We start from the raw sequence: 27,049 nt of genomic DNA, 5'->3' as shown, positions 1-27,049 counted from the left end.
ACACAGTTCCAAGTGCTGAGAACATAGTCGTGCGTGAGATTTAGGTTCTGTTGTCAGAGGGCAAAGCTTGCAACTAGTGGGAAAGGCAGTCAACACTGATCTAATTTAGTGATAGTTTCTATAAAGGAAAGAAAACAGGGTGATGTGATAGTAAGTGGGGTGCTGGAGTGGATGGGGAGCTTCTGAGAGGACAGAGCGAATGATTCCTCTTCCTCTGGTTCAGACTAGCAGAGAAGGTGCAAAGAGTAAGATCCAGCCCAGAGCTCAGGTCTTCTTATCCTGCCTCCGAGGTTGGGCCAGGCTAGCAGACTGGATTTCAGATCTGCACTTTGGTAACAGGACAACTGTTTTATGTGCAATGTTTATCCTTAGAGATGGTAAATACATATGCCTGGTAGCTACAGATATAAAACATTTCTCAAGCAGACATGGCAAGAGTAGTGAAACGTCTGTTCATTCCTTTACAAACCTAGTGACATGAAAAGAAAATCTTCATTGAAATCCAGCTTGATAGAAACTGTGCACAATGTTAATACCACATTTGCGGAGGGCAGAAATGCTCGGTCACCCTGTGTGCCTGCCATCACCAGGGCTCGTGAGAAAGATCCCATTTACTAAAGTGCCTCAGGGAATTCCCTGGTGGTCCAGAGGTTAGGACTCCGGCTTCCACTACTGAGGGCCTGGGTTCAATCCCTGGTGGGGAACTAAGATTCTGCAAAACTCGAGGCACAGCCAAAAAAAAAAAAAAAATTATAATAATAATAAAGTGCCTCAAACGCCCTCAAGACCATATGCTGATGCAACACAGGGACAGAAAAGGCTGAGCTGAGCTGGACATTTACAAATGCAAAGAATGAGTTGTAGCCTTTACAATAATTACAGTGGTGTTTATCATACATCCCAAGAGTTGACCAGAGAGTAGAGCGTTAGCTGTGCTGTTAGAAAACCCTTCACTGAAACGAGCTGCACTTTTGACCCCACACCCTCTTGTTCTGGGAAAAGAGAAGCTGTGTAGAGTGAATGGTTACCTTCAGACAGAAATGAAGGTACTTTTTCTTCCTCCTTCACATCTCCACCCACCATGTGACACTGCAGTATGAGGCACTAGAATACAGCTTGGAAGAAAGAGGTCCCCCAAGCTTCAGTTCTTGGTGTGCAAAGCAAATCCTGGCGTTGATCTTTTGAAACAGGCGCTAAAAGTATCCTCCCCACCTCTTGTAATTCCTGTCCTTGAGAGAATGAAAAATGAGAAGGTAGAAGGTTTGCAAAGGATAAAATAGATGCACCTAAATATCAGGAGAGACATGGCCCATGAAGAAATGTGTACTTCTGCAAGGGCTGCATACACTCTTCTCAGAGGATTCAAGAATCACAGAAGAAATAACTCTGGTCTTTAATAGAAAAAGAGAAGTCAAGATCATAAAAACACTCAATCCTCTTGAAAAATAGTGCATCAGTTATTATGAGAGCCTACAAAGCACAAGACAAAATTGACAATGAAAGGAGCCTTAGGACTTAGCATTTTAAAGTGGAGGCCAGAAATGGCAATGGGGGAGGGAAGCAGGGAGAAATCTAAACAGCTTGTTCAGTACTTACTGCTTGAAAACAATGTAATTAACAGGTTAAATATCACTATTCCGTCCACCATTTCCTATAGACAACTAGATTTCTCCCAAATTCACATGCCTGGGAGATGGCTCATCAAAAGTATTTGTGACGGGACTTCCCTGGTGGCACAGTGGTTAAGAACCTGCCTGCCAATACAGGGGACACGGGTTTGATCCCTGGTCTGGGAAGATCCCACATGCTGCGGAGCAACTAAGCCCATGTGCCACAACTACTGAGTCTGAGCTCTAGAGCCCGCGTGCCACAACTACTGAAACCCGTGCACCTAGAGCCTGTGCTCCGCAACAAGAGAAGCCACCGCAATCAGAAGCCCGTGCACTGCAACGAAGAGTAGCCCCCACTCGTCGCAACTAGAGAAAAGCCCATGTGCAGCAACGAAGACCCAATGCAGCCTAAATAAATAAATTTTTAAAAATATTTTTTAAAAAATTTGTGACTATTTTCCCTCGAAATTGCCACATCCAGGTATCAGAAAGATTTCCCCAAGAATATACCTCAGATCTGTTAGTCTATTTCCTCTTCTTTTTTGGGGCAGCTGGTGACCCTAAGCTTTAAGCCCAGAGCTAAAATATTAACGTATGTAGCTAGCATGGAGGCCCAGAATGCCTTGAACTTTCATGTAACAGAGGAGCAAAAGGCAGTGTCTGTTCTCAAGAAACCAGACCTCATACGGGCTGTCTTGTGTGAGTTAACTGGCAAGTGAGAGCATGTAAGGCTGTGGGCTGGCATGGTGACACAGAGATCCCTGGAACTTTACTGCCACTCCTTCATAGCAGAAGCCCTTTCTTTCTTGTGCACTGCTGAAACCCGTCACCCAGCAGGATGCCCGGCCACAAGAGGCCATCCATTAAACAAAATTGGTTTGTGTGGTGAGATGGGCTTGAATCCAAAGAATGGGAACTAGCGAGTTGGCCCAATACGCAGGGGAGGCTGTACCATTAGATCACTGTCCATTCAGAGAATATGTACTGGACTTTGTGCCAAGCACTATTCTAAGTGCTGAGAACATAGCCCTGCACGAGATTTAGGTTCTGTCGTCAGAGGGCAGAGCTTGCAACTAGTGGGAAAGGCAATCAACAAACACTGATCTACTTCAGTGACAAGTTCTATAAAGGAGAGAAAACAGGGCGATGTGATAGTAAGCAAGGTGATGGGGAGCTTCTCAGAGGACGTAGTGAATGATTCCTCTTTCTCTGGTCCAGACAAGCAGAGAAGGCGCAAAGAGTAAGATCCGGCCCAGAGCTCAGGTCTTCTTATCCTGCCTCCGAGGTCTGGCCGGGCCAGCAGACCGGATTCCCGATCTGCTCTGCTAGCGATTCGCCCAAGAAGACCCAGGCGACTTCCAAAAAACAAAGCGGCTGTCAGTCCAAGAATCTTCTTTACGCCCTGACTAGAGTGTCTTTGGGCAGCGGACGACGTGGGACAAGACCTGGGGACTCGCATAGAAGGAAGAGAGAACCCCCGCCCTCTCCACACTGCAGCGGGGCTGCCGCCAACTCGGCCGGCAGGACTGCAACTGCAGAAAGAGCAGGGTCCGAAGGTAGAGTCCTAAAGCGGCCCTCAAACACCAGGACTGCAGCTCGCCGCCATCTTGCCGAAGGCGACCCCCCCCCTTTAGGGGCGGGGCCTCGTGAGACCCAAACAAGCCCCACGTGTCAGGGGCGGAGCCCTACCCACTAACGTCACGGTGCGCGTGCGCGAGTGAGGTCACGCGCCGGCGTACCCTTGCTAGGCACCGTAAAGTGCGGAAGGTCGCCGTATCAAGCTTCCCCGGAACTTTTTCCTCCCTCCTGTCCCGCCCCCTTCCCTGTCCCTGTCCCACCTTCCGGCCCCCGGGACCCCCGGCAACGGTTGTGGCTGCTGACCCGCTTCAGCCGGAGTGTTGCTGAGCGCGGAGCCCGAGGGCGCCCGTGAGGTAAGGAGAAGCTGCGGGGCCGCTCTGGCGTCCCCGTCCGCGCGGCCCGTGGCGGCCCGGGACCCCCAGCGCCCCCCCTTTCCGCTGTGGTCTCGGTCAGGGGGCTTCCGGCGTCCCTCGTTTCCCGTCGGTTCTGCCTGGTCCTCGGAAGGCGCGTCGCGGCGCCGGGACTCCACCCGCCGGGGCCGACAGCGCGTCGCCCGGTCTCCCTCAGCCTCTCTGCGGCGGTGGCGTCTCGCGGACCCGTGCCCGGCTGCCCGGGGCCAGCGCACCGGCTCTGCCAGGCGCCCGCAGCCCAGCCCGGATGCCCAGGGCGGCCGGGGTAACCTCGCTCCTGATGCCCGCTTCGGGCAGGCAGCCCCCACCCCCACCCCGCAGCGTGGGTCGGGCTTGTCCAGCTGGGTAGTCTCTGCAGGTGGAATTGTTTTCCCGCGTGGCAACGTGCGGTCCGCTTGTGCTTAACTAACCAGTAAAAGTGCTGCAGAGTCAGCGGTGAGGTTAGGTGGAAACGTCCAGGCCGGGCCGGTGAGCTCTCTTCCCAACGTTTGACCCTTTGGGCCTGATGTGTATGACACCGAGATTTGATTCAGGCATCTTCACGTCCGTTTCGCCCGTGCCTTGTAAGCATGTTGTCGGGGGCTGCGGGGCGGCGAGGTAGCCGGGCTGAAGGGGACACGTTCCTAGGGCTGGAGATTTGTATTAAGTTCTCAAACTTGGCTGATCACCTGGTGCACTTGTTGAAAAATACAGCACCCTGGACCGCAGGATCAGAATCTCCAGAGAGGGAGCCTGTGAGTGTGTGAGTGTGTGTGTGTGTGTGTGTGTGTGTTTTAAAACACGTGTCCCAGGTGGCTCTCGTTTGGAGGCAGGTGTGGGAAATGTTGTGTTAATCCGCCTCTTCTCACCCAGTCTCCCTCGTGACCAGCAGCCAGTTTGTACAAGGTGTTGTGACCATGCAGAGGAGCAGCTCAGGAGTTGGAGCTGTCCTCTTGCTCTTGTTGGCGTAAGCAGAGCTGAGCATAACCAGCGTCAGTATTGAGATTGTTTAGCAGAAACTCTTCTCCTTAGCAGAAATTAAACACATAATTTATTTTCAACCAGGTGTGTGTTTTACTTTGTTGTCTTTGACATCTTCCATTTCTTCTTTACTGGCTTTATCTCCTTTGCTCTCAAGCTTTATTTTGCTATAGCTGCCAAACCTACTGCAATAGACTGTGATGCCTTCTGTACCTTCATTGTTTGCATCCACTGTAAATCCTTCTTTTTTTGTCCTCACCACTTCACTGACTCTTGAAGGTCATGATGAGCACAAGGACAAAAATCCTTTTCTTGGCTCTTATCCTGGCTTTTTAGTATTACTTCTTCCAACTTGAAACTCATCTGTTGTTATGTTTTTAATGCTACCTTTGCAATTCCTTTTTCTTTTTTTTTTTTAAATATCCAGATGTGTGGTAACAAATACCAACATTTCAACTGCACATGCTATCTTCTTCCCTATATTTGACATTTTGTAGTTAGCTGGAGCAGTATAAGAAGCACTTGTGGGCATTAAGGAGGCTTGGTTTCTTTTTTTTTTTTTTAATTTTATTTATTTATTTATGGCTGTGTTGGGTCTTCGTTTCTGTGCGAGGGCTTTCTCCAGTTGCGGCAAGTGGGGGCCACTCTTCATCGCGGTGCGCGGGCCTCTCACTATCGTGGCCTCTCTTGTTGCGGAGCACAGGCTCCAGATGCGCAGGCTCAGTAATTGTGGCTCACGGGCCCAGTTGCTCCGCGGCCTGTGGGATCCTCCCAGACCAGGGCTCGAGCCCGTGTCCCCTGCATTGGCAGGCAGACTCTCAACCACTGTGCCACCAGGGAAGCCCTGCAATTCCTTCTTTCTATTAGGGGAAGTGCCTTGTGGTTCTGGCCTCCCTCACAGCTACCCTTTTTTAATCATCTAATCCTAACTTACAGGTAGCATGAAGTAATGATTCAATGGCAGACTGTGGTGCTGAACTGGCAGGCTTTGAATTGAGGCTCTGCCACTCACCGGTATTGTAGGATCTTGGATCAGTCACTTCACGTCTCTGTGCTTCCTTTTCCTCAAGTGTAGAATAAAAATTGTAACATCTTCCTTCTAGATTTGTGAGGGTTAAATTAGTTGTATGCATAAAGCAGTACCTGGCACATCATAACTACCTATAAGAATATAACCTTTTTAAAAAAAACTATATCAGGTTATTTAGAGATCTCCTCACATCTGGGGGCCTAGCCTTGAGATCTGAGTCATCACTGAAATTTTTCCCCATCTCCTTTGTTCTCTGTTCTCATGTATTTGTCAGGTTGTATTTCCAAGGTGCCTACGGTGACTGCTGGGAAAACCCTGAATAAGTTATAAGTGGTCCCTGCTCTCAGAGAGCTCCATTATCCCAGGGGGCTAAAGGCTACCACTTTCCAAGTGCTTCTGAGGCGCCACTTGCCATGTTGTTCCTGTATTTCTGCTTTAGTCTTGCAGCAGCCACGTGAGGTAGGTATTCCTAGCCCATGTAACAGACGAGCAGCCCGAACCACAGAGATTGAACAACTTGCTCAAAGTCATACAGCTAATGAGTGGTGGGGGAGATTATCAGACCCAGATCTGTCTGCTTCTGAAGTCTGTTTCGTCCTCACGCGGCTTGCTGTTTTGCTTCCCTGATTGGCAGACAGACCGTTACAGAGCGTGGCTGGCTCTGAGCTGGGGCTTGTGCAGGGTGTTTGGGGGAATATAGAACAGTTACCTAACTGAGTGTTGGGGGGAGAGTGGGAACAAATAAGATGTCAAACAGGCTGAGAGCTGCGGGGATTATCTTTATTTGGGGGGAGGGGTGGCAGGAACTATGCCAGTGAGAAGGAACAGTCTGCACAAATCCCAGAGGTGGAAGAGAAAGTTCATGCCTGACACGTGTGAGGAGTTAAAGTAGTTTAGGTTTGATTAGAGTGTGAGAGGAGAGAGAGAAATGAGATCAGAGATAAGAAGTGAACAGGGTCTTGTACTTCGTATTAAGGAATTTGACTTTTTCTGAGGGCACCAGATAGTCATTGAAGGGTTTGAGCAGGCGCACGAAATAGGATCTTCATTTCAGAGATATGCTCAGGCCTCTGTGTGAAGGCTGTGGGGCGTGGGGAGAATGGTGTGCAGATGAGAGGCGGGAAGCCCAGTTGGGAACCTTCTGCAGTAAACTGAGAGAGGATGGCGGGCTGTGCTCAGTTCAAGGCAGTGGAGGTGGAGAGTAGATCCATTGGAGGGAGATTTAGGATGTAGGGTTGTTGGTTAGGCCTTGATGATTGACTGGAGAGAGGAGATGAGAGAAAGGGAGGAATGTGGGATGACACCCAGGATTCTAGTATATGGTGTTCCTGGGGGACACAGGAAGTGGAGCAGAGTTGGAGATTGGGGAAGATGGCTTTACCTTTTGGATGTGCTCAGTTTGACCTGTGGGAGTCCAAGTGGAGGTGGCCCTTCTTCCACTAGACGTGCAGGTCTAAGGCTCAGGAGTGCTGTGGGTTAGGCCATCAGTCATGGCAGGAAAGGGAATCACCCCGAACAGTGGTGGATGGGGAAGAGAAGCTGGCCTCAGGGAGCCCTGGGGGACGTCAACACAGAGGGAAGGGCAGAGGAGAGAGGCCAGCAAGATGTGATCGGGGCAGAAGGCGTCACAGAAAACAAGGAAAGAGTGTGTGAATAGGAGGGAGTGAGATGGTGCCCAGAAAGTGCCCTGGGAAAGTAGCAACATTTGGGTTCCTGGTGAGAGGAGTGCAGTGGCCTGGTGGGGCAGGAGAGAGTAGGATGGGGGAAAAGTGAAAAACAAAATATAAACAATCTTTTCTGTACATTATTTATTGTGAAGTAGAAAAGACAGGTTGTGAAATACATATTAAGAAATTTTTGCTTAAAAAGTCCACTGGCCAACTGTGCCATCACCAAGGTAATAAAAGAAGGACTTAAGACAAGGGTGGTGGCAAACAAGTGGACATCAGGGCAGCTCACTGCTGCAAAAGTAACATTCTGGGAAAATATAATTGACACTGGTATTGGTGACCTTTGAGTGGAGGGAAATCTTAACTTCCTCCTGTTTTTCTTTTTTTTTTAATAAATTTTATTTATTTTTATTTTTGGCTACGTTGGGTCTTTGTTGCTGTGCGCGGGCTTTCTCTAGTTGCGGCGAGTGGGAGCTACTCTTGTTGCAGTGCACAGACTTCTCATTGCAGTGGCTTCTCGTTGCAGAGCACGGGCTCTAGGTGCGCGGGCTTCAGTAGTTGTGGCACACAGCCTCAGTAGTTGTGGCACGCGGGCTCAGTAGCTGGGGCTCGTGGGCTCTAGAGCGCAGGCTCAGCAGTTGTGGCGCACGGGCTTAGTTGCTCCACGGCGTGTGGGATCTTCCCGGACCAGGGCTCGAACCCGTGTCCCCTGCATTGGCAGGCGGATTCTTAACCACTGCACCACCAGGGAAGTCCTTTACTTCTGTTTTTGATTTTTTGCAGACCATCATTTTATAACTTAGAATTTTAAAAATTAAAAATTGCTAATTGAAGAGTGTTTTGGAGCTTTGTTTTATTTCTTAAATCCCCTGGGCGGGGGGAGGGGGTACTTGAGCACATCTAAATGCCGAGGAGAAGGAGGTAAACGTGAAGGTATGTGAAAGAGCGAGGACAGTTGTAGGAGCTTGGTTCAGGGAAAGGGGGCAGGAAGGGGGATCCAGGCCACTGTAAAGGATTAATTTCTGACCCTGTGAAGGAAGGCAGAGATGGTTTGCTGATGCAGGGAGGTTTACAGGTGGGGTTTTGGGGAATAAGATGAGACAGGTTATCTCCTTTGATGAAGGAAGAGAGGAAGTGGTGTTAAAGGTTGGGAGAAAAGCCATGTTATGGGTTCAGAACCCGGATGTAGAGAGAGCTGTGCCTGTGGCTTAATAGGAAGTAGCCCGGAGCTAGGCAGGGGTGCCTGCTAGCTTAAGGCACAAAGGAACAGGGTCTTTTCCAAGCGTGACTGAGTGGTAATGGTTCAGAAGCAAGGAGGATGCCGACCGTGCCTCTTGATGGTGAGGTCAGTGGAACAGGGCTGGCCGTGTGACAGTGACAGTTCCCTCAGGAGAGCTGCATTTCCATTAAGACAGAGGGTGGAGAGAACATTAGTGAAGGGGTGGGTGCGTCACTTTTGTAAGGGTGTTCTAGAGGACCCATAGAGAGGTTTTAGGGGAGGAAAACAGATGGTTTGGAACTGGGGAGAGAAATTGGTCATGTGGAGGTGAGCTTACAGCTAGACTAGCTGTGTGGAGAAGCTTCCATCTTGAGACAGAGTTTGACAGGGACATGAGGCGTGGTGGGGCCTAAAGTGGCCAGAAGAGTTAGTCCTTAGTTGGTTGGGATTTCTCTTGGGATGCAGTCTGTGCCTGCCCTCGTCACAGATCTGAGAGTCCTCTGACAGATGGGTGTTGATACGTGGCCTTAGGTGATTCAGGCTGATGGTGGAGCGTGCTGGGTCCTGAGGCTGCTGGTGGACATGTGTTGGTGACTTGCTAGCCACGTCCTACCCTCATGTCTGCTTGTCGCCCCCATTCTGGTCTTCAGGCCTCGTCTTCCTGTACGTCTGTGACCGCATAGTCTGCGAGCACGTCTTTCTTCAGTTTCTTGAAACTAGAACAGTCCCCTGTTTTGCTGTTAGATTAATTTTGTTAAAACCCTGCCTTTGTTATATTCAGCCTGTGGTACTGGACCAAGTGTCAGAGCCTTCCATGGTCTGGCTTCACCGTACTTCAGTTTCTGCTATTACCCAGGGTTCATAGAAGCTGCGGCCTCTGGGCCAGGTCCTTCACTGTCATCCACCAGTGGGTTCTTGGACTCTTATGTCAGTAGAAATTGAGGCAAGGCTTTATCGGGACTCAAGGGAGCAAAAGCAAGCGGCGGGTTCCCTTGCTCACTCCCCCGGGGTGGGGGCAGATCGGTGGGTGGGGCCAGGGGGTGGCTCAGGTGGCCTGCCCACCCCCTTGGTGGTGCTGTGCGCGGGGATCATGCGCAGGACCCTGCTTTTGCTTCTGGCACCTCAGAAATGGCAGGTGGGTTTTGGCCTGTTTGTATCTTTGTTCTTTTTGCCCCCGCTGCCCTGCATGCAGTTAGTTTTAGTCCCTTATTGTTTCTCTGTGTTCGGTTGCTCCAGGAGATGTTTGTCCTGGGGCAGGCACTGCAACAAAGGGTCCCAGGTCCCAGCCTGTCTCACAGGCAGTTAGGGTCAGACTTGTCCTGCAGCTTGATGGCGTGTGCTTCCTGTCTCTGTCCCGATTTTGCCCCTCCCAGGCTCAGCTTAGGTCTTACTCTGTACACGATCCTCGTCCCCGTGGACCTGGCCTCCACGCTTTTCCTTGTCTATCTTAGGATGTTTATTGTCTTGTAGAAATGTGTCTTGGTTACAGCCTGTGACTGGTGTGTAAGTGATCAGCCTGACGGGACTCCTCATCCTCTGCTCTCAGGAGCGCACACCTGGTACCTTCAACTCCCCCCATCGCGTGGAAGCACGAGGCGAGCTGTCCTTCCCTGCAGCTTTGAACCCCGTCTCTCTCTCTCTCCTCCTGGGCCTCATCCTTTGTTCTTGCCTCTCCTTTCTCACCCGTCTCTTCCCTTTTTACTGGCTCATCCCCCCAGCAGTGAAACATGCTTAATAGCTCCGGGCCCTAAACGCAGACCACCTTGCTCGGCTCCGAGCTCCTCTGCTCCCCTCAGAGCACAGTGTAGCAGTTCCCTCACTCCCTCACCTCGCTTACTCTTTAGTTTGTTCTAGTCTCTGTTCTATCCCTGCCATTCCCCTGAGAATGTTCTTTTTGAGGACACCTGGGGCTCTGTGCTGTCACATCCGGTGGACACGTGGCCGTCTTGCTCCCCCCTCGGCACCCTCTGTAGTTACCGCTTCTTCACACATGTTCCTCTCTTGGCTTCTGTGCCCTCTGCCTGGTTTTCTTTCTACCTCACTGGCCACTCCTTCTCTATCTCTTTAGCCACTTTTCTTTCTCAGGACACTCTGTGCGTCCACAGCGTTCAGTCCTGTTTGTAGTCCTTTCCTTCTCTTCCTTGTGTGTAAATGCCGGGAGCCTTGGGGGTCTTGTTCCTCGAGATGCTAGGGCTTCAAATATTGTACATATGCTAATGACTCCCGGACCACACCCCCAGGTTTCAGGCTTGGGAACCCAGCTGCTGTGCCCTGTTTCCACGTGCTGCCTGCTGGGTCTCTGGCTGTTGACATCTAAGACTGGGGCCTTTCACTGTTTACACACATGCACCCCCTCACAGCCTCCCTCCCTGTGTCTGGTCCATCTCACATAATCCGTGGTCCCAGTTGCTTACCCCACAAACTTAGCCATCATCCTTATTTCTCCGTTTTTCCCGTTTTAACATCCAGTTTGTTGGCAAGTAAGTTCTGTCTTTTCTACTTCCCGAACAATCCAGTCATTTCTCTGACTCTGCTGCCACCATCCTTGTCCGAGCCACCATGGTGTCCCCCCTGGAGAACTGCCATCGCTTCCTGACTGAGCCCTGCTTTCCCTGTCCTTCTAGGAGCCCTCCATGGAGCCAGCCTCATCTTGGAAAACAGACCAGACTATGTCATTGCCCTGCTTTAGTATTTTCCTTTGCATGTAGAATAAATCCCACTCCTCGTGGTGGCATCCAAGAGCCGTGTACCATTGGTCTCTGCCACCTCCAGCTCGGTCTCAGGTCCCCTCCCCTCCCTCACGTGCTGTGGACACACTGGCCTCTTTTCTGTGCTTGGACTCCTCAAGCTCTGTCTCACTTCAGGGCCTTTGCACATGCTGGTTCTTCTGTCCGAACACTCACATAGCTGGTTCTTTTTCATCCATCAGGTCTTTTCAAATGTCACCTTCTTTGTGACCATGATATTTTGAGTGTGCCCCTAGTGACTCCGTCGTACTAGCTTTGTTACTTGTTTCATTTGTATATCGGCTGCTTGTCTCTCTCTGTCTCAAATGTAAGTTGTGTAAAGGCAGGGACCTCGTCATTGGTCTTCATTGCTGTATCTATACCTAGCAATGTGTCTGGAACTCAGTAAGTCCTCAGACATTTGCTGAATGTACAATTATTGTTTTGTGTTTCAACACTTTCTCGTTAATTTATGCTCTTGGTTTTCTCTGTCTAGTTTGAATTCTTGGGATCTGCTTCTTACCTGAGTGAGAGCACATCTCCCAGTTGCTGACAGACGTGATGTTTTACTGGTTGCTGTCGGTGATCCGAAGACCAAGAAGCAGCCGAGGATGGCAGAAGTGGTCCTCAGCCAGAAGCGGTGCGTCAGCTGCCAAAGTGCATTCTGTGGCCCTGCCTGCCCAGGCACAGGTGGTCATCTGTGGTGGTGGAATCATGGGCACATCTGTGGCCTATCACCTCTCCAAGATGGGGTGGAAGGATATCGTCCTTTTGGAGCAGGGCAGGTAGGGATCAGCTGGACATGGCTTGTGGCTGTGCTGCACTGATTATATGGGCTTCCCTCATCCCTCTCATTTCAGTAGTACTGACCCAGCAATAGCTAATGTAAGTGTCACTAAGTAGCGTAAGTAGAATAACAGAAAAGTGAGATCTTTGGTACTTTGTTTTGCGATGCCTAATACTCCTGTTTTCTGGTTTTCAGAGAGATGGCAGATTGGAACATAACAAGTAGCTAAAGGATGTGTTTATTTCCGGTTCAAAGCACATCTTATCATCTTGCTCTCTGTTGTAATAATACAGCAATAAATCCTGAGACTCAGGTGCTTCCTCTTTGAGCCAAAATGAAATTGGCTACATTCCTTCTTATTTCTGTTCCTTTTCAGTTGATTAACTTACTTTAGAACAGTTTAGATTTATAGAACAATTGCAACAATAGTGCAGAGTTATCATATACCTTGCATCCAGGTTCACCTACTATTAACATCTTATATTAGGATTAATGTTTCAATTAATGATGCAATTGTGATACATTATTTTAAACTAACGTTGCTGCTTTATTCGAATTTATTCACTTTTCACCTACTGTCCTTTTTCTGTTCCATGCTCTTTATGTTCTGTTGCCTACCACAAATTGGACAACATTTAAAAAATTTAAAGTGTGGTTATTTCTGAACAGATGATACATTTACATAGTTCAAAATCGAAAATGTGTAAAAGAGTATACAGGGAAAAGTCTCCATCTGCTCCCTGACCTCTAGCTACAAGTTCCCCTCACTGGAAGCCAGTTAAGTTCCTTAGGTACCATTTCAGATACTCTTCTCCATGTATAATCAGATATGTATTGGTAGGTATGTATGTGGGTATATGCATATTCATTTATTTTTTTTCCCTTTTTCATACGAGAAGTAGCATACCTTAAACAGTGTTCCTCACCTGGCTTTTTTCATTAAGGTTGTTCCATTAGGATTGGTGCATAAAAGTGTTCATTTATTTTTTATGGCCGTAAAGTATTCTGTTGTGTAGGTGAACTCCAAAATTTTGTATCATTCTCATGTTGATGGACGTTGCAGTTGTTTCCATCTTTGGATGTTACAACAGTGGTATAATGAGGAACCTTGAACTTCTTGTATTCACCGATATATGTGTCTACCTAATAACATTTGCATCTATCCTGCAGGCTGGCTGCTGGCTCTACGAGGTTCTGTGCTGGCATCCTAAGCACCGCCAGGCACTTGACCATTGAGCAAAAGATGGCAGACTATTCAAACAAACTCTACCATCAGTTAGAGCAAGAAACAGGGATCCATACAGGTAAGCAGGTAATCTAGACTCCTTTACTCAGTACTGTATTTGGTCCTGTACCAAGTCAGCTTGTGATTTGGTAATTCAGACTTGAGTTTTAATACAGGTTCTGCCACTTGTCAGGATATGACCTTGGGCAAGTCACTTAGCTTGTTGAGCTGTCTTCACTTTCCTTACCTGTAAATCGAGGGCCTTCAGTCAGTATCCTAGCTCCTTTTCAGATTCTATAATTCTTATAAAGTGAAAGTTTTCCTGGGCCATTTCCTATATATTTCACTCATTGAAGTATAGTAAGTGGCAACACTTGGCTCCTAAATGAAGAGGAGGAGAAACAACTCAACTTTAGGTGCTTGGTAGTTAAATCATAGTTTGACCCACTGCACTTCAAAAATTGATATTAAGGATATTTCTAACTAGAAAGCATAAACATGTATTTCTCCTTACCTGTGTGATTAAGAGGGTAAGGACACAGAATGGTAAGTTAAATAATACTGGAGTAAGTAGGAACTGTCCCAAGAAGAGGAAGACGAAGCCACGTTATGGTCCCATATGGTAACAAGGTAGAAAGAAAGTCCAGCACTTTGTTATAAGGTGATGGATTAGCTAGAAGCCCAGAGTCAAACCCAGTCTCGTGTCTGATGAAGCAGTTTGGTGACCACAGTATAATCATGAGAGGGTAGTGAGGCCCAGTGATGAAATTCAGGACAATGCCTATATGAGGCAGACCTTGCATAATTCAGATCACAGATACTTCAAGATTAATACTGACAAAAATTGGTAGCTTTTCTTTTTGCCAACTGAAGTGTAACCTTATTTGTAAATTGTAACTTAAGACTGATTTTCTGATAACTTGGATATGATAGACATGGACCTAACTGTATTTCATTCCTTTTTGGTTGGATTTAATTTAATGACAACAAGGTAACTTGAATCAGATACTAACCAGTATTTGAGTCAGAAGAGGGTCCACATAATGAGCCCAGAAATGGAACTGCTGACTCCTGGTCCTTTGGTTCAGTTACTCGTGCTTTATTGAGCCTTGCATGGCTCAGCTGGTTAGATTCCAGAGGAATCAGGGCTGCAGGCTTCTTTTCTGTAAGGTAAGTTAGTCTAGCTTTTGTTCGAGGTCATTGGCTGGAATCCTTTATTGGGCCTGATCTCTCTTTGATGTCTGTGGGGCAGTGAGGAAGTCAGGCAACAGAGAGTAAGGGCATCCCCCTCAATCTGTCACCCCCATTGTAGTTCACCAGTGATGCAGTGAAAGATGATGTAGGGACTTCCCTGCTGGAGAATTCTGTTGTCCAGCAGAATGTACAGGTGTGCATTCCAATGACTGCTGTCATTCAGTGGACTGCTTTGAGATATTAAATAAGTGACATGTGTACAACATAGATTTGATGATAACATATAATAAGCTAATCTGAAAATAGTTCATTCATGTGAGGTGTATGTTAACTGCTTTCTACTCTGAATTACTGGGTCATTCCAAGGGTCCTCATTATGCAGATACTAGTTTCTGCAGTGCTTCTTTTGCACATGATGTAATTTTTGTCAAGTGATTGAACATGATAATCTAAAAGTTTTAATAATCTTTGAAAGTGTTCCACATATTATTTGATCCTAAAATAAGTAAGGATCATTCTTTTTTTTTTAATTTGTTTATTTTACTTATTTATTTTTGGCTGCATTGGGTCTTCGTTGCTGCGTGCAGGCTTTCTCTAGTTGCAGCAAGCGGGGGCTACTCTCTGTTGTAGTGCGTGGGCTTCTTGTTACGGTGGCTTCTCTTGTTGCAGAGCACGGGCTCTAGGTGCGCGGGCTTCAGTAGTTGTGGCATGGGGGCTCAGTAGTTGTGGCTCGCAGGCTCTAGAGCGCAGGCTCAGTAGTTGTGGCACACGGGCTTAGTTGCTCCGTGGCATGTGGGATCTTCCCGGACCAGGGCTTGAACGTATGTCCCCTGCATTGGCAGGCGGATTCTTAACCACTGCACCACCAGGGAAGCCCAGATCATTCTTTTACAGATGAAAAACCTAGATGCAGGTAGATTAAACCATTAATTTACCAAGTCGGTGACAAATCAATTTTTAAAAATTATTTAGTGGGTTAGAAGGAACTTTTAAAAAGGTTTAAACATATGCAATAAGTTATATACTCATTATAATAAATGTGAACAATACAGAAATCTAAAAATAAAAAGTGATCCTCCCCACTGAATACCCACCAGAAGGTTACTAGTCTGTGGTTAGTTTGTATGTATATACAGGTCTACTTTTTTTTTTAACCCAAATGAGATTGTATTAAGCATATTATGTACTTTGTTTTTTCCACTTAAGAACATCTTGTACAAAAATATACGTGCATGAGATTGGTAAAATAAAATGGAACATCCCCACAAAGGATTATTAGGTAGATGTAAAAAGAAGGAGGAAGATGTCTGTGAACTGCTATGGAGTGATCCCTGTGATAATTGTTAAATGAGAAAAACAAGGTGTTAAGAAGTATATAAAATGTGCTACTTTTGTGTAAGAACTAAGAAAAAATAAGAAAATATGCAAATGTATACTTAATTTTGCAAAGAAAGAAACATAGGAAGGATAAACCGGAAAGTACTGAGGTTGGTTACCTCCCAGGGTAGGCGGGAAACAGGGTGCAGGGTGGGGGCCTGGGGGGTAGTGGTATTTCTGGCCTGACTTTGGGTAGTTTTGACTTTTAGAACAATGTAAACATTTTGCATATTCAAATATAGAATAAAACCATCAGGAAAAGGGGGGAACGTTCAGTGGAACACTATGAGAAATAATCTAGTTGTGTTTCGTATGAATGACAGCTTTACTGCAGGGGAAGAAGGAGGAACACACCCAGGGGCTTCTGGTCTCAGTATGTAGACTCCACCTTCAGTCGAAGACACAAGGAAATGTGAACAAACATTGACCCCTAATTAGCAAGTTTGTTTTTCACAGTGGTATGGACAGTTGCTTTCTGTGTACCCCAGGATTGAGTAAAGGAGTAAATATATTGAGGATAAATTTGCCACTTATAAAACCAGGCTCTGAAATTTCAGTTTTCCGAACTTGGCAAACTTGTCATGTCAGCGAAGGGCATATTTATCTGATGATTTCAGAAGGAACAATAAAATATTTAAATTATCGTGACTGTATTTCCTTTTTAAGAAAACACTTGATTGATTCAAGTTTTTGTTCGTAAGACCTAAGACTCATTGCATTCTGGGGGGGATTGTCATTGACTCAGGTGTAATAGTGGTCGTATCCAGTACATTGATTGCAAACAACAGGAATTGACCGTGGCTAACTTGGGCAAAAGGAGTTTGTTGGAAGGCCACTGGGGCCTGTAGAGTTGGCAGGAGGCTGCCAGCTGGAGGCAGGGTGGAGGCCAGGTTGTAGGGACTCAGCAGCAGCCAGTCCCTCCGCTGGAACAGGAATCATGTGGCCAGGACGCTGCTGCTCCTGAGATGAGGAACGTCCAGCCATTCCCCTCCTTGCTCAAGACTCAGTATTCCAGGAGGATCAGATTGGCTGAGCTTAGGTCACAGGCCTGCCGGCTGTACTGAGGCAGAAGGTGTGCTGAGTGGCCTTCACCAAGGGTTACTCTCCCACCAACAATAGGAGGAGAAAGGGTCTAATTATAATTACATAAACGAGTGAAGAATTGATGGGTCACAGTTACTTCTCGCGCCCCCCCCCCAAAAAAAACCACAAAGGTTTGTTCAGCAATGGTGTCCTTCATTTCTAGTGTAAGAGTGATTTTATGTACATTAGACTCATTTGATCCTCACAAAACTGTGAGCTGAGAATGTTTGGGACGTGGCAGTCCAGGACTCATCACGGGTCTCCCACTTTACAGTCTAGTGGGCTTGCCACTCTGCCCCCCTGCATTTGGCCTGGTCTGTCTCAGTTTGGGCTGTTTTTTCTTCCAGGTTACATAAGGACAGGCTCAATCTTTCTGGCCCAAACTCAGGACCGGCTGATCTCCCTGAAGCGCATCAATTCAAGGCTGAAGTACGTATGAGGCTAGAAGCCCGTCCTGACTTTACTGTCAGCTGACCTCTGCCAGAGGGCAGTGAATGTCATTGTCCCCCTGTGTTCTGTGGCAGTGTTATAGGCATCCCCTCCGAGATCATCTCCCCCAAGAAAGTGGCCGAACTTCACCCTCTCCTCAATGTACACGACCTGGTGGGGGCCATGCATGTCCCCGAGGATGCAGTGGTGTCCTCCGCTGATGTGGCTCTTGCCCTGGCAAGTGCTGCCTCCCAAAATGGTAAGCAGGCTTTGGGGTTAGGAAGGAAGAGGTCGTCTAAGAAAGCATCTCTCAGTAGGCAGGAACACCAACCAACTTCCATATTGGGACACTGGCTCCTAGAATTTTTGTCTTAATATAGTATCTGTTAATAAATATTTTTCCTCGGGGCCACATTTTTCTTATTAAGTTCCAAGGAACTGCTTTTAGTCCTGTTTAAAGCACTTCAGATTTAAGGGCATTTTCTCCCCCACAGGACTTGAGAAGCTCTAAGGTTGAAACACACCTTGGGGATTTAATCCGCAGCTTGGATCATATCCTGATGTTGGAATGAATGGGGGGAAGACTAATCAGTGTCCATGGTGTTATATACTTTGGATGAACTGATTCATGATGTACGGAGATTAGGATTTAAGGATGCCCTATGGCACTTTTTCTCTCCTACCCCTTTTATGATCCCTGGAATTTTTTTTTTTTGGCCATGCTGCATGGCATGTGGGACCTTATGTCCCTGACCAGGGATCGAACCCGTGCCCCCTGCAGTGGAAGCGTGGAGCCCTGAACACTGGACCGCCAGGGAATTCCCATGATTCCTGGAATTTGATTACATACTAAAGTCAGTTTTTTCAGTTGGCCTGGTATTTTCAGTCTTGGGAAAGGTCCGTTTACACAGTTTCAGGATGCGGTTCCAGGAGTTTTTTGGTTTTTAAAATTAAAGGCCATCATCAACCTGGCCTCTTCCGTGTTCGTTGAGAGTCTGCTGCAGATGCCTAATTCTGAAACATCAGATGGTGATGCCCCAACTCTTTGTTTACCTTGGAACAGGTGTTCAGATCTATGACCGGACAAGTATTCTTCATGTTATGGTGAGGAAAGGTCAAGTCACTGGTGTGGAGACTGATAAAGGACAGATCCAGTGCCACTATTTTGTCAACTGTGCCGGTCAGGTAGGTTAGCGACAATACTGGGTCACTGCTTTTCTTATTTAACTTTTGTCTCCAGGACTTTTTTTGCGGGGTGGGGGTGGGGGGTGGTACAGACGTATAGTTAATATTGTGATGGACTAAGCAAATGTCAGGGACCACATTGTTTCTTGTTTGGACAGGAAAACTCAGAATTCTCTCACTCCAAATCGGAAGCCTGTTCTTATTCCTCAAATAGTAGCCTGGGTGACCTTTTCCTTCCTCCCCCCTGGCTAATTGGCACTGTCCTGGTCAGGAAGGCCAGGAGAGAGTTGGGCATTGACAGAAATCAGTCCTTGGCGTCAGGTCTGTCTGTGGTGTTTCATTTCATCCTACCACCCAGCAGATGAGTATTAGGCTGTTTTATTGTGTCAGGAGCGTGGATTCAGTTTCCAGGACACTAAACTGCTGCTGCTTTGAAGGCAGGTTGGTCCCTTGCTTCCCACTCCACAGTCCTAAGGGGGCCTAGGAGTACTTGCTGCCATGTGGAGTTCTTTATGATTGGTATTTGGGGTTTGTGGTTGAGGCCAGGCGTTTTGTTAGAAGGGCCTCACTTGCCCCCCACGAGCTCCTTTCACGAGCTGGTAAGTCTGTCTTCTGCTGCTCGGAAAGCAGGCTTTGTGGTTTAAAGGCTGGAGTGTTGCTCCTCGTCCAATACCTGACCTAAAGCAGGCTGGAACTTGGCTTCCCACAGCTGACGTGGAGGCAAGAGCTCACAGAAGCCACTTGAAATTAAACTCTTTTCAAGAGGCTGCACTTGCTCATTTGTCTTTCTGTTCCTCTTCCACCCACAAATCAATCTGTCCGTTTGTAGTGGGCATACGAGCTGGGTCTGTCCAACGAGGAGCCGGTTAGTATCCCGTTACATGCCTGCGAACACTTCTACCTTCTGACTCGCCCCTGGGAGACCCCTCTGCAGAGCAACACACCAAGTGAGGACTTGCACTTTGTTTTTAATCTTGTTTCCTTGCCCCTGTTCTGTCCTCTGCAAAGGAAGGCTTTCTGCTAAGGACAGACTGCGCTGGAAGAGTCTTTTCTTTTCATTTCTTTTCTGAAGCATGGTACAGGGAGGTGGACCCCATTCTAACTTGACTTTAATAACTCTTTATGAAAGGATGGACAAAGTGGGCATTGCACTTAAGCAGTTTTGTTTGTTTGCAAGCTAATGGGTAGTCCCAAACAGAGGTCTAAACTGAGAGTGTTTGGAACGTAACCTAGAGTTCTTGACTTAATGCTACACGTTGTGGAGATGTCACAGGTGAGCTATAAACTCGGGCTGTTCAGAGACTCCCAGCGCTGTAGGGAGGGTTTGATACCACTTGGAGGCCTTCATCCCTGGAGTGGGCTCCGCAGTCCCCGCTTCTCTCTGGCTTTCACATGGCACAGTGGCAGTTAAGCAGTTTGATTCTGAGAACTAGTCAAAGCTTCTAGGTAAGTGATCTGGTTAGGGATAATCTGAGAAACAGTCTCCACTGTAAATCTGAAAGGGAGGATCCTCCCCCATGACCGGGAACAGTATTTTAAAGCTAATGAATGCCTGTGTTCACTGAATGCTGTTTGGTTAATAAGTCCAATTTTGGGTGTTTCTGTTTTGCTGCTTTTTCTGTCCATTTAGACAGCTGGCTTGCCTCTCAACCCTGTCTTCTCCTCTACCCCCCACCCCCTTGTCATTTCTCTTCCTCAGCTATTGTGGATGCCGATGGAAGAATTTATATTCGGAACTGGCAGGGTGGCATCCTGTCTGGGGGCTTTGAGAAGAACCCAAAACCAATTTTCACTGAGGGCAAGAACCAGCTGGAGATTCAGAATCTACAGGAAGACTGGGATCACTTTGGTGTGTGAACTAGATTCTAACAATATTGCCTTATATTTATCTAAGATGTTACACTTTAAAGCCTTTTCAGGAACACAGGCATACCTCATTTTATTGTGCTTCACAGATACTGAGTTTTTTTTTTTTTTTGGTTTGGTTTTTCAATTTTTTTTTTTTTTTTTTGAAGTATAGTTGATTTAGTGTCATGCCAAACTCTGCTGTATGATACTGAGTTTTTTATAAATTGAAGTTTGTGTTGAACAAGTCTGTTGGTACTATTTTCCAACAGCATTTTCTCACTTTGTCTCTCTGGCACATTTTGGTAATTCTAACAATGTTTCAAGCTTTTTAATTGTTATGGTTGTTACGGGGATCTGTGATCAGTGCTTTTTGTTGTTACTGTTGCAAAAGATATGATTTGCTGAAGGCTCAGATGGTGATTAGCATATTTTAGCAGTAAAGGTTTTTTTTGGTTTGTTTTTGTTTTTTACTTTTTTTAGAAGTTTTTAGTAATACACTGAAGTCTAAGTAGAAAATTTTTTTAAATGATCTTTTTTTTTTTTTTGAGGTATAATTGATGTACCATATACAAGTTTCATGCATACAAACAATATAGTGATTCACAATTTTTAAAAGTTACGTTCCACTAATAGTTATTATAAAATATTGAGGGCTTCCCTGGTGGCGCAGTGGTAGAGAGTCCGCCTGCCAATGCAGGGGACACGGGTTCGAGCCCTGGTCTGGGAAGATCCCACATGCCACGGAGCAACTAAGCCCGTGTGCCACAACTACTGAGCCTGCGCGTCTGGAGCCTGTGCTCCGCAACAGGAGAGGCCGCGATAGCAAGAGGCCCGCGCACCGCGATGAAGAGTGGCCCCCGCTTGCCACAACTGGAGAAAGCCCTCGCACAGAAACGAAGACCCAACACAGCCATAAATAAAATAAATTTAAAAAAAAAAAAAAAAAAAAAAAAAAAATATTGACTACATTCTGTGTTGTACAATACATCCTTGTAGCTTATTTTTTTTATACATAGTAGTTTGTACTTCTTGATTCCCTACCCCTATCTTGTCCCTCCCCTTTTCCCTCTCCCCAACAATAACCACTAGTTTGTTCTCTGTATCTGTGAGTCTGTTTCTTTTTTGTTATATTCACTAGTTTTTCTTTTTTAGAGTCCACATATAAGTGATAACATACAGTGTTTGTCTTTCTCTGACTCATTTCACTAAGCATAATACCCTTCAAGTCCATCCATGTTATTGCAAATGGCAAAAGTTTTTTTTTTAAGAGCTGAGTAGTATTCCATTGTGTGTGTGTGTGTATATATATATACACACACATCTTCTTTAGCCATCTGTTGATGAACACCTAGGTTGCTTGCACATCTAGCCAAGTAGTTTTTAATTTACATTGTTTTTGGTTATGTACATTGTTTTTTTAGACATAATGCTATCGTACATACAGTACACTATAGTATAGTGTGAACAAAATTTTTATATGTACTGAGAAACCAAAAAATTCACGTGACTCTCTATATTGCGATATTCACTTTGTTGCGGTGGTCTAGAACTGAACCGAGGTATACCTGTAGTTCCTTATTTGATCTTTGTAACAGCCCCTTTTGGTGGTTACAGAGGGTAGTCTACAGAGTTTGATCTAAGGATACAGTTATTGGTGAGCAGATTCAGGGACCTAAAATTAAAATCTTGGTTTAAGGGACTTTTGGCTTATCACTTATTTCATTGCTGAAATTTTAGGCTGGGAGGAAACCTTCTTTTGATAGGACTTCATTTAAAATTGAAGAGAATTTTAAGAAGCAAAATAGTTTCATTAATATGTTCTTTTACTCAATTTTTAAATAATTTTAATTTATCGAATAGGTAATATAGTCACACGGTTCCAAATTCAAAAGATATGAAAGGGTCTATAGTGAAGAGTGTCCTTCCTTCCACTTGGACTTAAAATTTTTTGTCTTTAAATTTAGGAAATTTCAAACTTTTAAAAGTGAAGAGAATAATATAAAGAAATCCCATGTACCTACCAGCCAGCTTCAGTCTGGCTTCATCTTTACCACTGTCCCCCTGGATCATTCCCTGATGAGGGACTTACCTTAAAACAGGCTGAGGATCTGTCTTTTGCAGCTGTTCCAACTTAGGAAAACATTGCCTTTTATTGCACATCTCTTTGGGGGTCATTTAAGAGCTTTTCCGTGAGTCCTGATCCCTTTGAGATTCTATAGCCAGATGTAGTATTTACTCTTCCAGAGCTCCTTTCCCTTTTAAAGAGTATCTTTTTTCCTCCGTCTTTATGCCAAGAACTCTGTAGGAATGTCCCATACTTCCCCAAGGCTTCTGCTTCTGATAGATGGCCCAGTTGGCTCATCTTAGAAAACCTCCACAAAACATTTTCTGAAAGGAGAGGGGGAGTAGAAAAGTGTAAGGGGTAGGGAGTTTTGAATCCCCTAAAGCTGAGGACTGTGTTTGGGTCTGTTTTTGTTGCTCAGAGCCCCTGTTGAGTTCCCTGCTGCGTAGGATGCCAGAACTGGAGACTCTGGAGATCATGAAGTTGGTGAATTGCCCTGAGACCTTCACCCCGGACATGAGGTGCATCATGGGCGAGTCCCCTTCAGTGCGGGGCTACTTCGTCCTGGCGGGAATGAACTCTGCTGGCCTTTCGTTTGGTGGAGGAGCTGGAAGGTAAGTCTTTCCCACTCAGGTTCGGCTTGCAGGGCTTCTTCCTTTCTGGAATTACTTCTGGTTCATAGGGTTTGTGATATACCTAATCCAGTATGTTCATAATAAGAGGAAGGCACATGTCATGAGAGAGTTGTCCCCTTGAAAGTATTTGCCATGGGAGGCTCTCCCCATGTTCCAGACATGTCATTGTACAGAATGTTTTCGGAACTCCTCTTTTTGAGTTAGCCTTGGAGCCAGTGGGATGTTCTTCTGTACTACTTCAGTCATAACAAATGTTGGTCCTTTGAATATGTATTTGAGTTTGGAAATAGCCAAGTGTGGTGAGTGAAGTAGAAGATCATGCTGATCACACAAGTTTTTATTTTCAAATTTGGTACTTAGAAAAATTAAGCAAGGGACTTCCTTGGTAACACAGTGGTTAAGGATCTGCCTGCCAATGCAGGGGACACGGGTTCGAGCCCTGGTCCGGGAAGATCCCACATGCCACGGAGCAACTAAGCCCGTGCACCACAACTACTGAGCCTGCACTCTAGAGCCCACATGCCACAACTACTGAAGCCTGTGTGCCACAAATACTGAAGCCCGCGTGCCTAGAGCCCATGCTCCGCAACAAGAGAAGCCACCGTAATGAGAAGCACGTGCACCACAACAAAGAGTAGCCCCCTCTCACTGCAACTAGAGAAAAGCCTGTGCGCAGCCATGAAGACCCAACGCAGCCAAAAATAAATAAATTAAAAAGAAAAATTAAGCCAGTGTTGAAAGGACAAATACTGTATAATTCCATCCATATGAATACTTACAGTAGTCTAATTCATAGAGCCAGACGAAGAATGGTGCTTGCCAGGGGCTAGGGTAAGGAGGGAGTAGGGAGGGGCTGCTTAGTGGATATAGATGTTTGTTTGATGAAAAGAATTCTGGAGGTGGATGGTGGTGAAAGTTACAGATAATGTGAAAGTGCTTAATACCCCTGAAGTATATACACTTGTAAATGGTTAAGATGGTAAATTTTATGTTGTGTGTTCTTTACCACAATTTAAAAAAAATTTTTATTAATTGACCAGTGTTCTTGAGTGAATTGTAGAATGGCTCTGAAGACAGTTATGGAGTAGAAGTTACCAAAAATGTTTGGAGCAAAGGCGATATGGCCAGATAACTGTATAACCTCCTGAGGTGACTTTTTACAGGAAAAAACAGAAAAACAAAAAAAAACCCATAAAAACAAACAAACAAAAAAACCCATTGGATGTATAGAGTACATTTGTATGTATATTTTAGTCTTATTTCTTCATAGTTGTGGCTTATCTCTATACTTTCTAGGGAATCTTATCATTAGAGCTCATATCCTCATAGTGGTCTTGTGAGAGCAGTAGATGGATATAATTTGTTTCTTCTAGAAGTTAAGGAAATTGCTCAGAATTGCTCAACCACTCTTGACAAGATAGAGTCTTGCGATTCTGTTGGAGCTAGATTCCCAGTACAGCGCTGAGAGTATCACGGTGCTGAGAGGCCCAGCAACTTCCCCCATCTACACAGGTACCTCGCTGAGTGGATGGTGCACGGCTATCCCTCAGAAAGTGTCTGGGAACTGGACCTGAAGCGTTTTGGAGCCCTCCAGAGCAGCCGGACCTTCCTGCGCCACCGTGTCATGGAAGTCATGCGTAAGTGAAGCTTTATCCCCGTTGCCCATCGTTGCAGGCATCTGACTGGTTCTGTCATCCAGAGGGGCAGATTCTTCCTTGGTTCTTTAGTAATTGCTTTGAGTTGGGCTTCTGAGTTTGGCTGTTTCAGGCCTGTGTTGGGGGCATTATGCCCACGTGACATTGATGGAACATTTTCTTCAGTGTGTTGTATCTTTCTTACCTCCGGGACCAGGAAAGTGGACTAGGACGTACAGGTGGTGATTCCTGTCAGAATCCTGGCAGCAGCTTCTTGAACATTCCCAGCATTGCCTCCTTTCCACTTTGCTGTGTCAGAATGAATGCTCTCACTCCCCACTTGGTCTTTGAGATCATGGTTTGCTTTCCAAGGCAGAGAATTTGCCAAGTTAGTCTCAAAGCTTCAGGCTCCTTTGAGTGACTCTCGTCATTAACCCATCCTATGCTAGCAAGTTAGGAAACCATTTCTCATGTAAATACCAAACATACATTCCTGCTCTTTCTCCTTGTTTTTGCTTCTCTCTGACTTTGAAGGATTGGACGCTTTTAACTTGTTACTACTTTGTCGTGGCTTTATTTTCCAGTGAGCCCTTTAGAGATAGCTTTTGAATCAGGAATTGAACCAAATCAGATTGTAATTTCATTTTTCTATACCGAGGAACTATTTCCAGACTTGCCAAAATATACCTATTTGGGGAATAGTTATCCTCAGGACTACGATTCTGCATTGGTTGTGACCAGCATTGTTGGTTAAGGATGGACTGCTGGTTTAGTAGCTGGAGGTTCCATTAGCAATGAGGCCTTTGGGTGACCTTTCACACCTGTGTGCTCACTTTTGGCTGTGGCAGAGAATTCACATCCATGGGAGTTAAAGGACCTGGAAGCTGTATGTGTAACTGCTAAGGTTGTTTAGTGAATGTTTTGGTTACAGTGTTGAACTGTTAAGAGTCTAGGTTTCTACATCCATCGTTACTTTGGAAGCTGTGCAAATCGTTAATGAGCTTGGAGCTTCTTCTTGATGATACAGTACTTTTGGTGGCCTTCTCTGATTCTCATGAGATGGAAGTTGCAGGCATGATAGAAAATGGGGAAAGGGAAAGTAGAACCTAAAGCCCAGAGGAGATTGTCACAGTATAAGGACGCCAGCTTGGTTTCCTTCTCTGTCATCTCCCAGTCTCCCCCCCACGCTGATGTACCTCTTGTTTGGCCTGGTGTGAAGTCCGGTCTTCTCTCTGCAAGAGACTAGAGATCACACTCTTTCTGGATATTTTACTTATTACTGTTGCAGATTGGACATTAGGAGAAATGAATTCTGACCCTCCCTTTGTTATGTAAATAATGTCACTGGGACAATACTTTGCAACCTGTCAGATTTCAGAGCCACCAAATCAAGGTATGCTGTGTGCCCTTTTGCTTCAGAAATGGCTAAATATTAGGAAAAGTGTGTAACAGGTCTGAGAGTCCAACAACACAGTCACTGGAAAGAATCAGGTGCCATTTTTTCACACTTTGTAGCCACCTGTGTCCGTGTAGACGTAACCTTCATCTCTGCTGGGAGCTTAACAAGGTTTAGAACTCTGACCTTTCTCCCATTGTTTCTACCTACTAATTTGGAACAGTAATTATAAACAAAGATCTACAGTTGTTATGTGACTCACAGCTATATAAGTCTATGGAGGGGCGATACCAGCTCTTGCAATGTGATCCTTTCTTCTGGAACATTCCTGTCACACTGGGTACTGTTTGGCAAATTAGGCTACAGCAGCCTGAAAGCATGCTTTTTTGAATAGGAGCAACTCCAGAGGCCCATGGATATTGGTGCTCAGCTCTGTGCCCTGGGCTTTCATAGACTGCTCTTCTGTCTCCTAGCTCTGCTGTACGATCTGAAGGTTCCCCGTTGGGACTTCCAGACAGGAAGGCAGTTACGCACATCTCCTCTGTATGACCGGCTGGATGCACAAGGAGCCAGGTGGATGGAGAAACATGGATTTGAGAGGCCAAAATACTTTGTGCCACCAGACAAGGGTAAGAAGGCACATTCTCATTTTTGTTTTTTGGGTTTTTTTAGTCTTAAGAATAATAAACCTTGTTTTTAAATGTGTATAGCTAGTTTGTCTTCTGAGGAGAATAAATAATAAAAACCTATTATACTCTACTAAGCTATCAAGGAGACTCACCAGTACAAGTCCTCTCCTTTTCTGTCTTCCTTTGGTTTTCTCTGTCCTGTAGACCTCTTGGCCTTGGAGCAGAGCAAGACTTTTTACAAGCCGGACTGGTTTGAGATTGTGGAGTCCGAAGTCAAGTGCTGTAAGGAGGCTGTGTGTGTCATTGACATGTCCTCTTTCACAAAGTTTGAAATAACAGTAAGTATTTGGGAACCAAAAGAA

General features: G+C 45.9%; 1 protein-coding gene across 2 annotated transcripts in view; it reads left to right on the top strand.

Moving 5' to 3' along the window:
* The first annotated feature begins 2,676 nt into the window (after positions 1–2,676).
* The window catches only part of PDPR (pyruvate dehydrogenase phosphatase regulatory subunit), a 40,022-nt gene continuing 15,649 nt past the window's right edge, over positions 2,677–27,049 (top strand). Inside the window, exons 1-12 of one of the 2 annotated variants that reach the window (XM_059905459.1) lie at positions 2,677–3,541; positions 11,700–11,988; positions 13,161–13,294; positions 17,217–17,298; positions 17,394–17,557; positions 18,362–18,483; positions 19,313–19,430; positions 20,183–20,332; positions 22,815–23,007; positions 24,541–24,665; positions 26,532–26,687; positions 26,892–27,025. In XM_059905459.1, the coding sequence (XP_059761442.1) occupies positions 11,765–11,988; positions 13,161–13,294; positions 17,217–17,298; positions 17,394–17,557; positions 18,362–18,483; positions 19,313–19,430; positions 20,183–20,332; positions 22,815–23,007; positions 24,541–24,665; positions 26,532–26,687; positions 26,892–27,025 (1,602 nt within the window). In that variant the 5' untranslated portion in view covers positions 2,677–3,541; positions 11,700–11,764. Of the gene's footprint in view, positions 3,542–11,699; positions 11,989–13,160; positions 13,295–17,216; positions 17,299–17,393; positions 17,558–18,361; positions 18,484–19,312; positions 19,431–20,182; positions 20,333–22,814; positions 23,008–24,540; positions 24,666–26,531; positions 26,688–26,891; positions 27,026–27,049 lie in introns of those variants that run through there. The other variant, XM_059905460.1, reaches the window with a different exon arrangement.

This window comes from Balaenoptera ricei, chromosome 19 (assembly GCF_028023285.1).
Source record: "Balaenoptera ricei isolate mBalRic1 chromosome 19, mBalRic1.hap2, whole genome shotgun sequence".
Lineage (NCBI taxonomy): Eukaryota > Metazoa > Chordata > Mammalia > Artiodactyla > Balaenopteridae > Balaenoptera > Balaenoptera ricei.
Note: the sequence above shows the minus strand (reverse complement) of the source record. Positions and strands in the feature narration are given on the sequence as shown.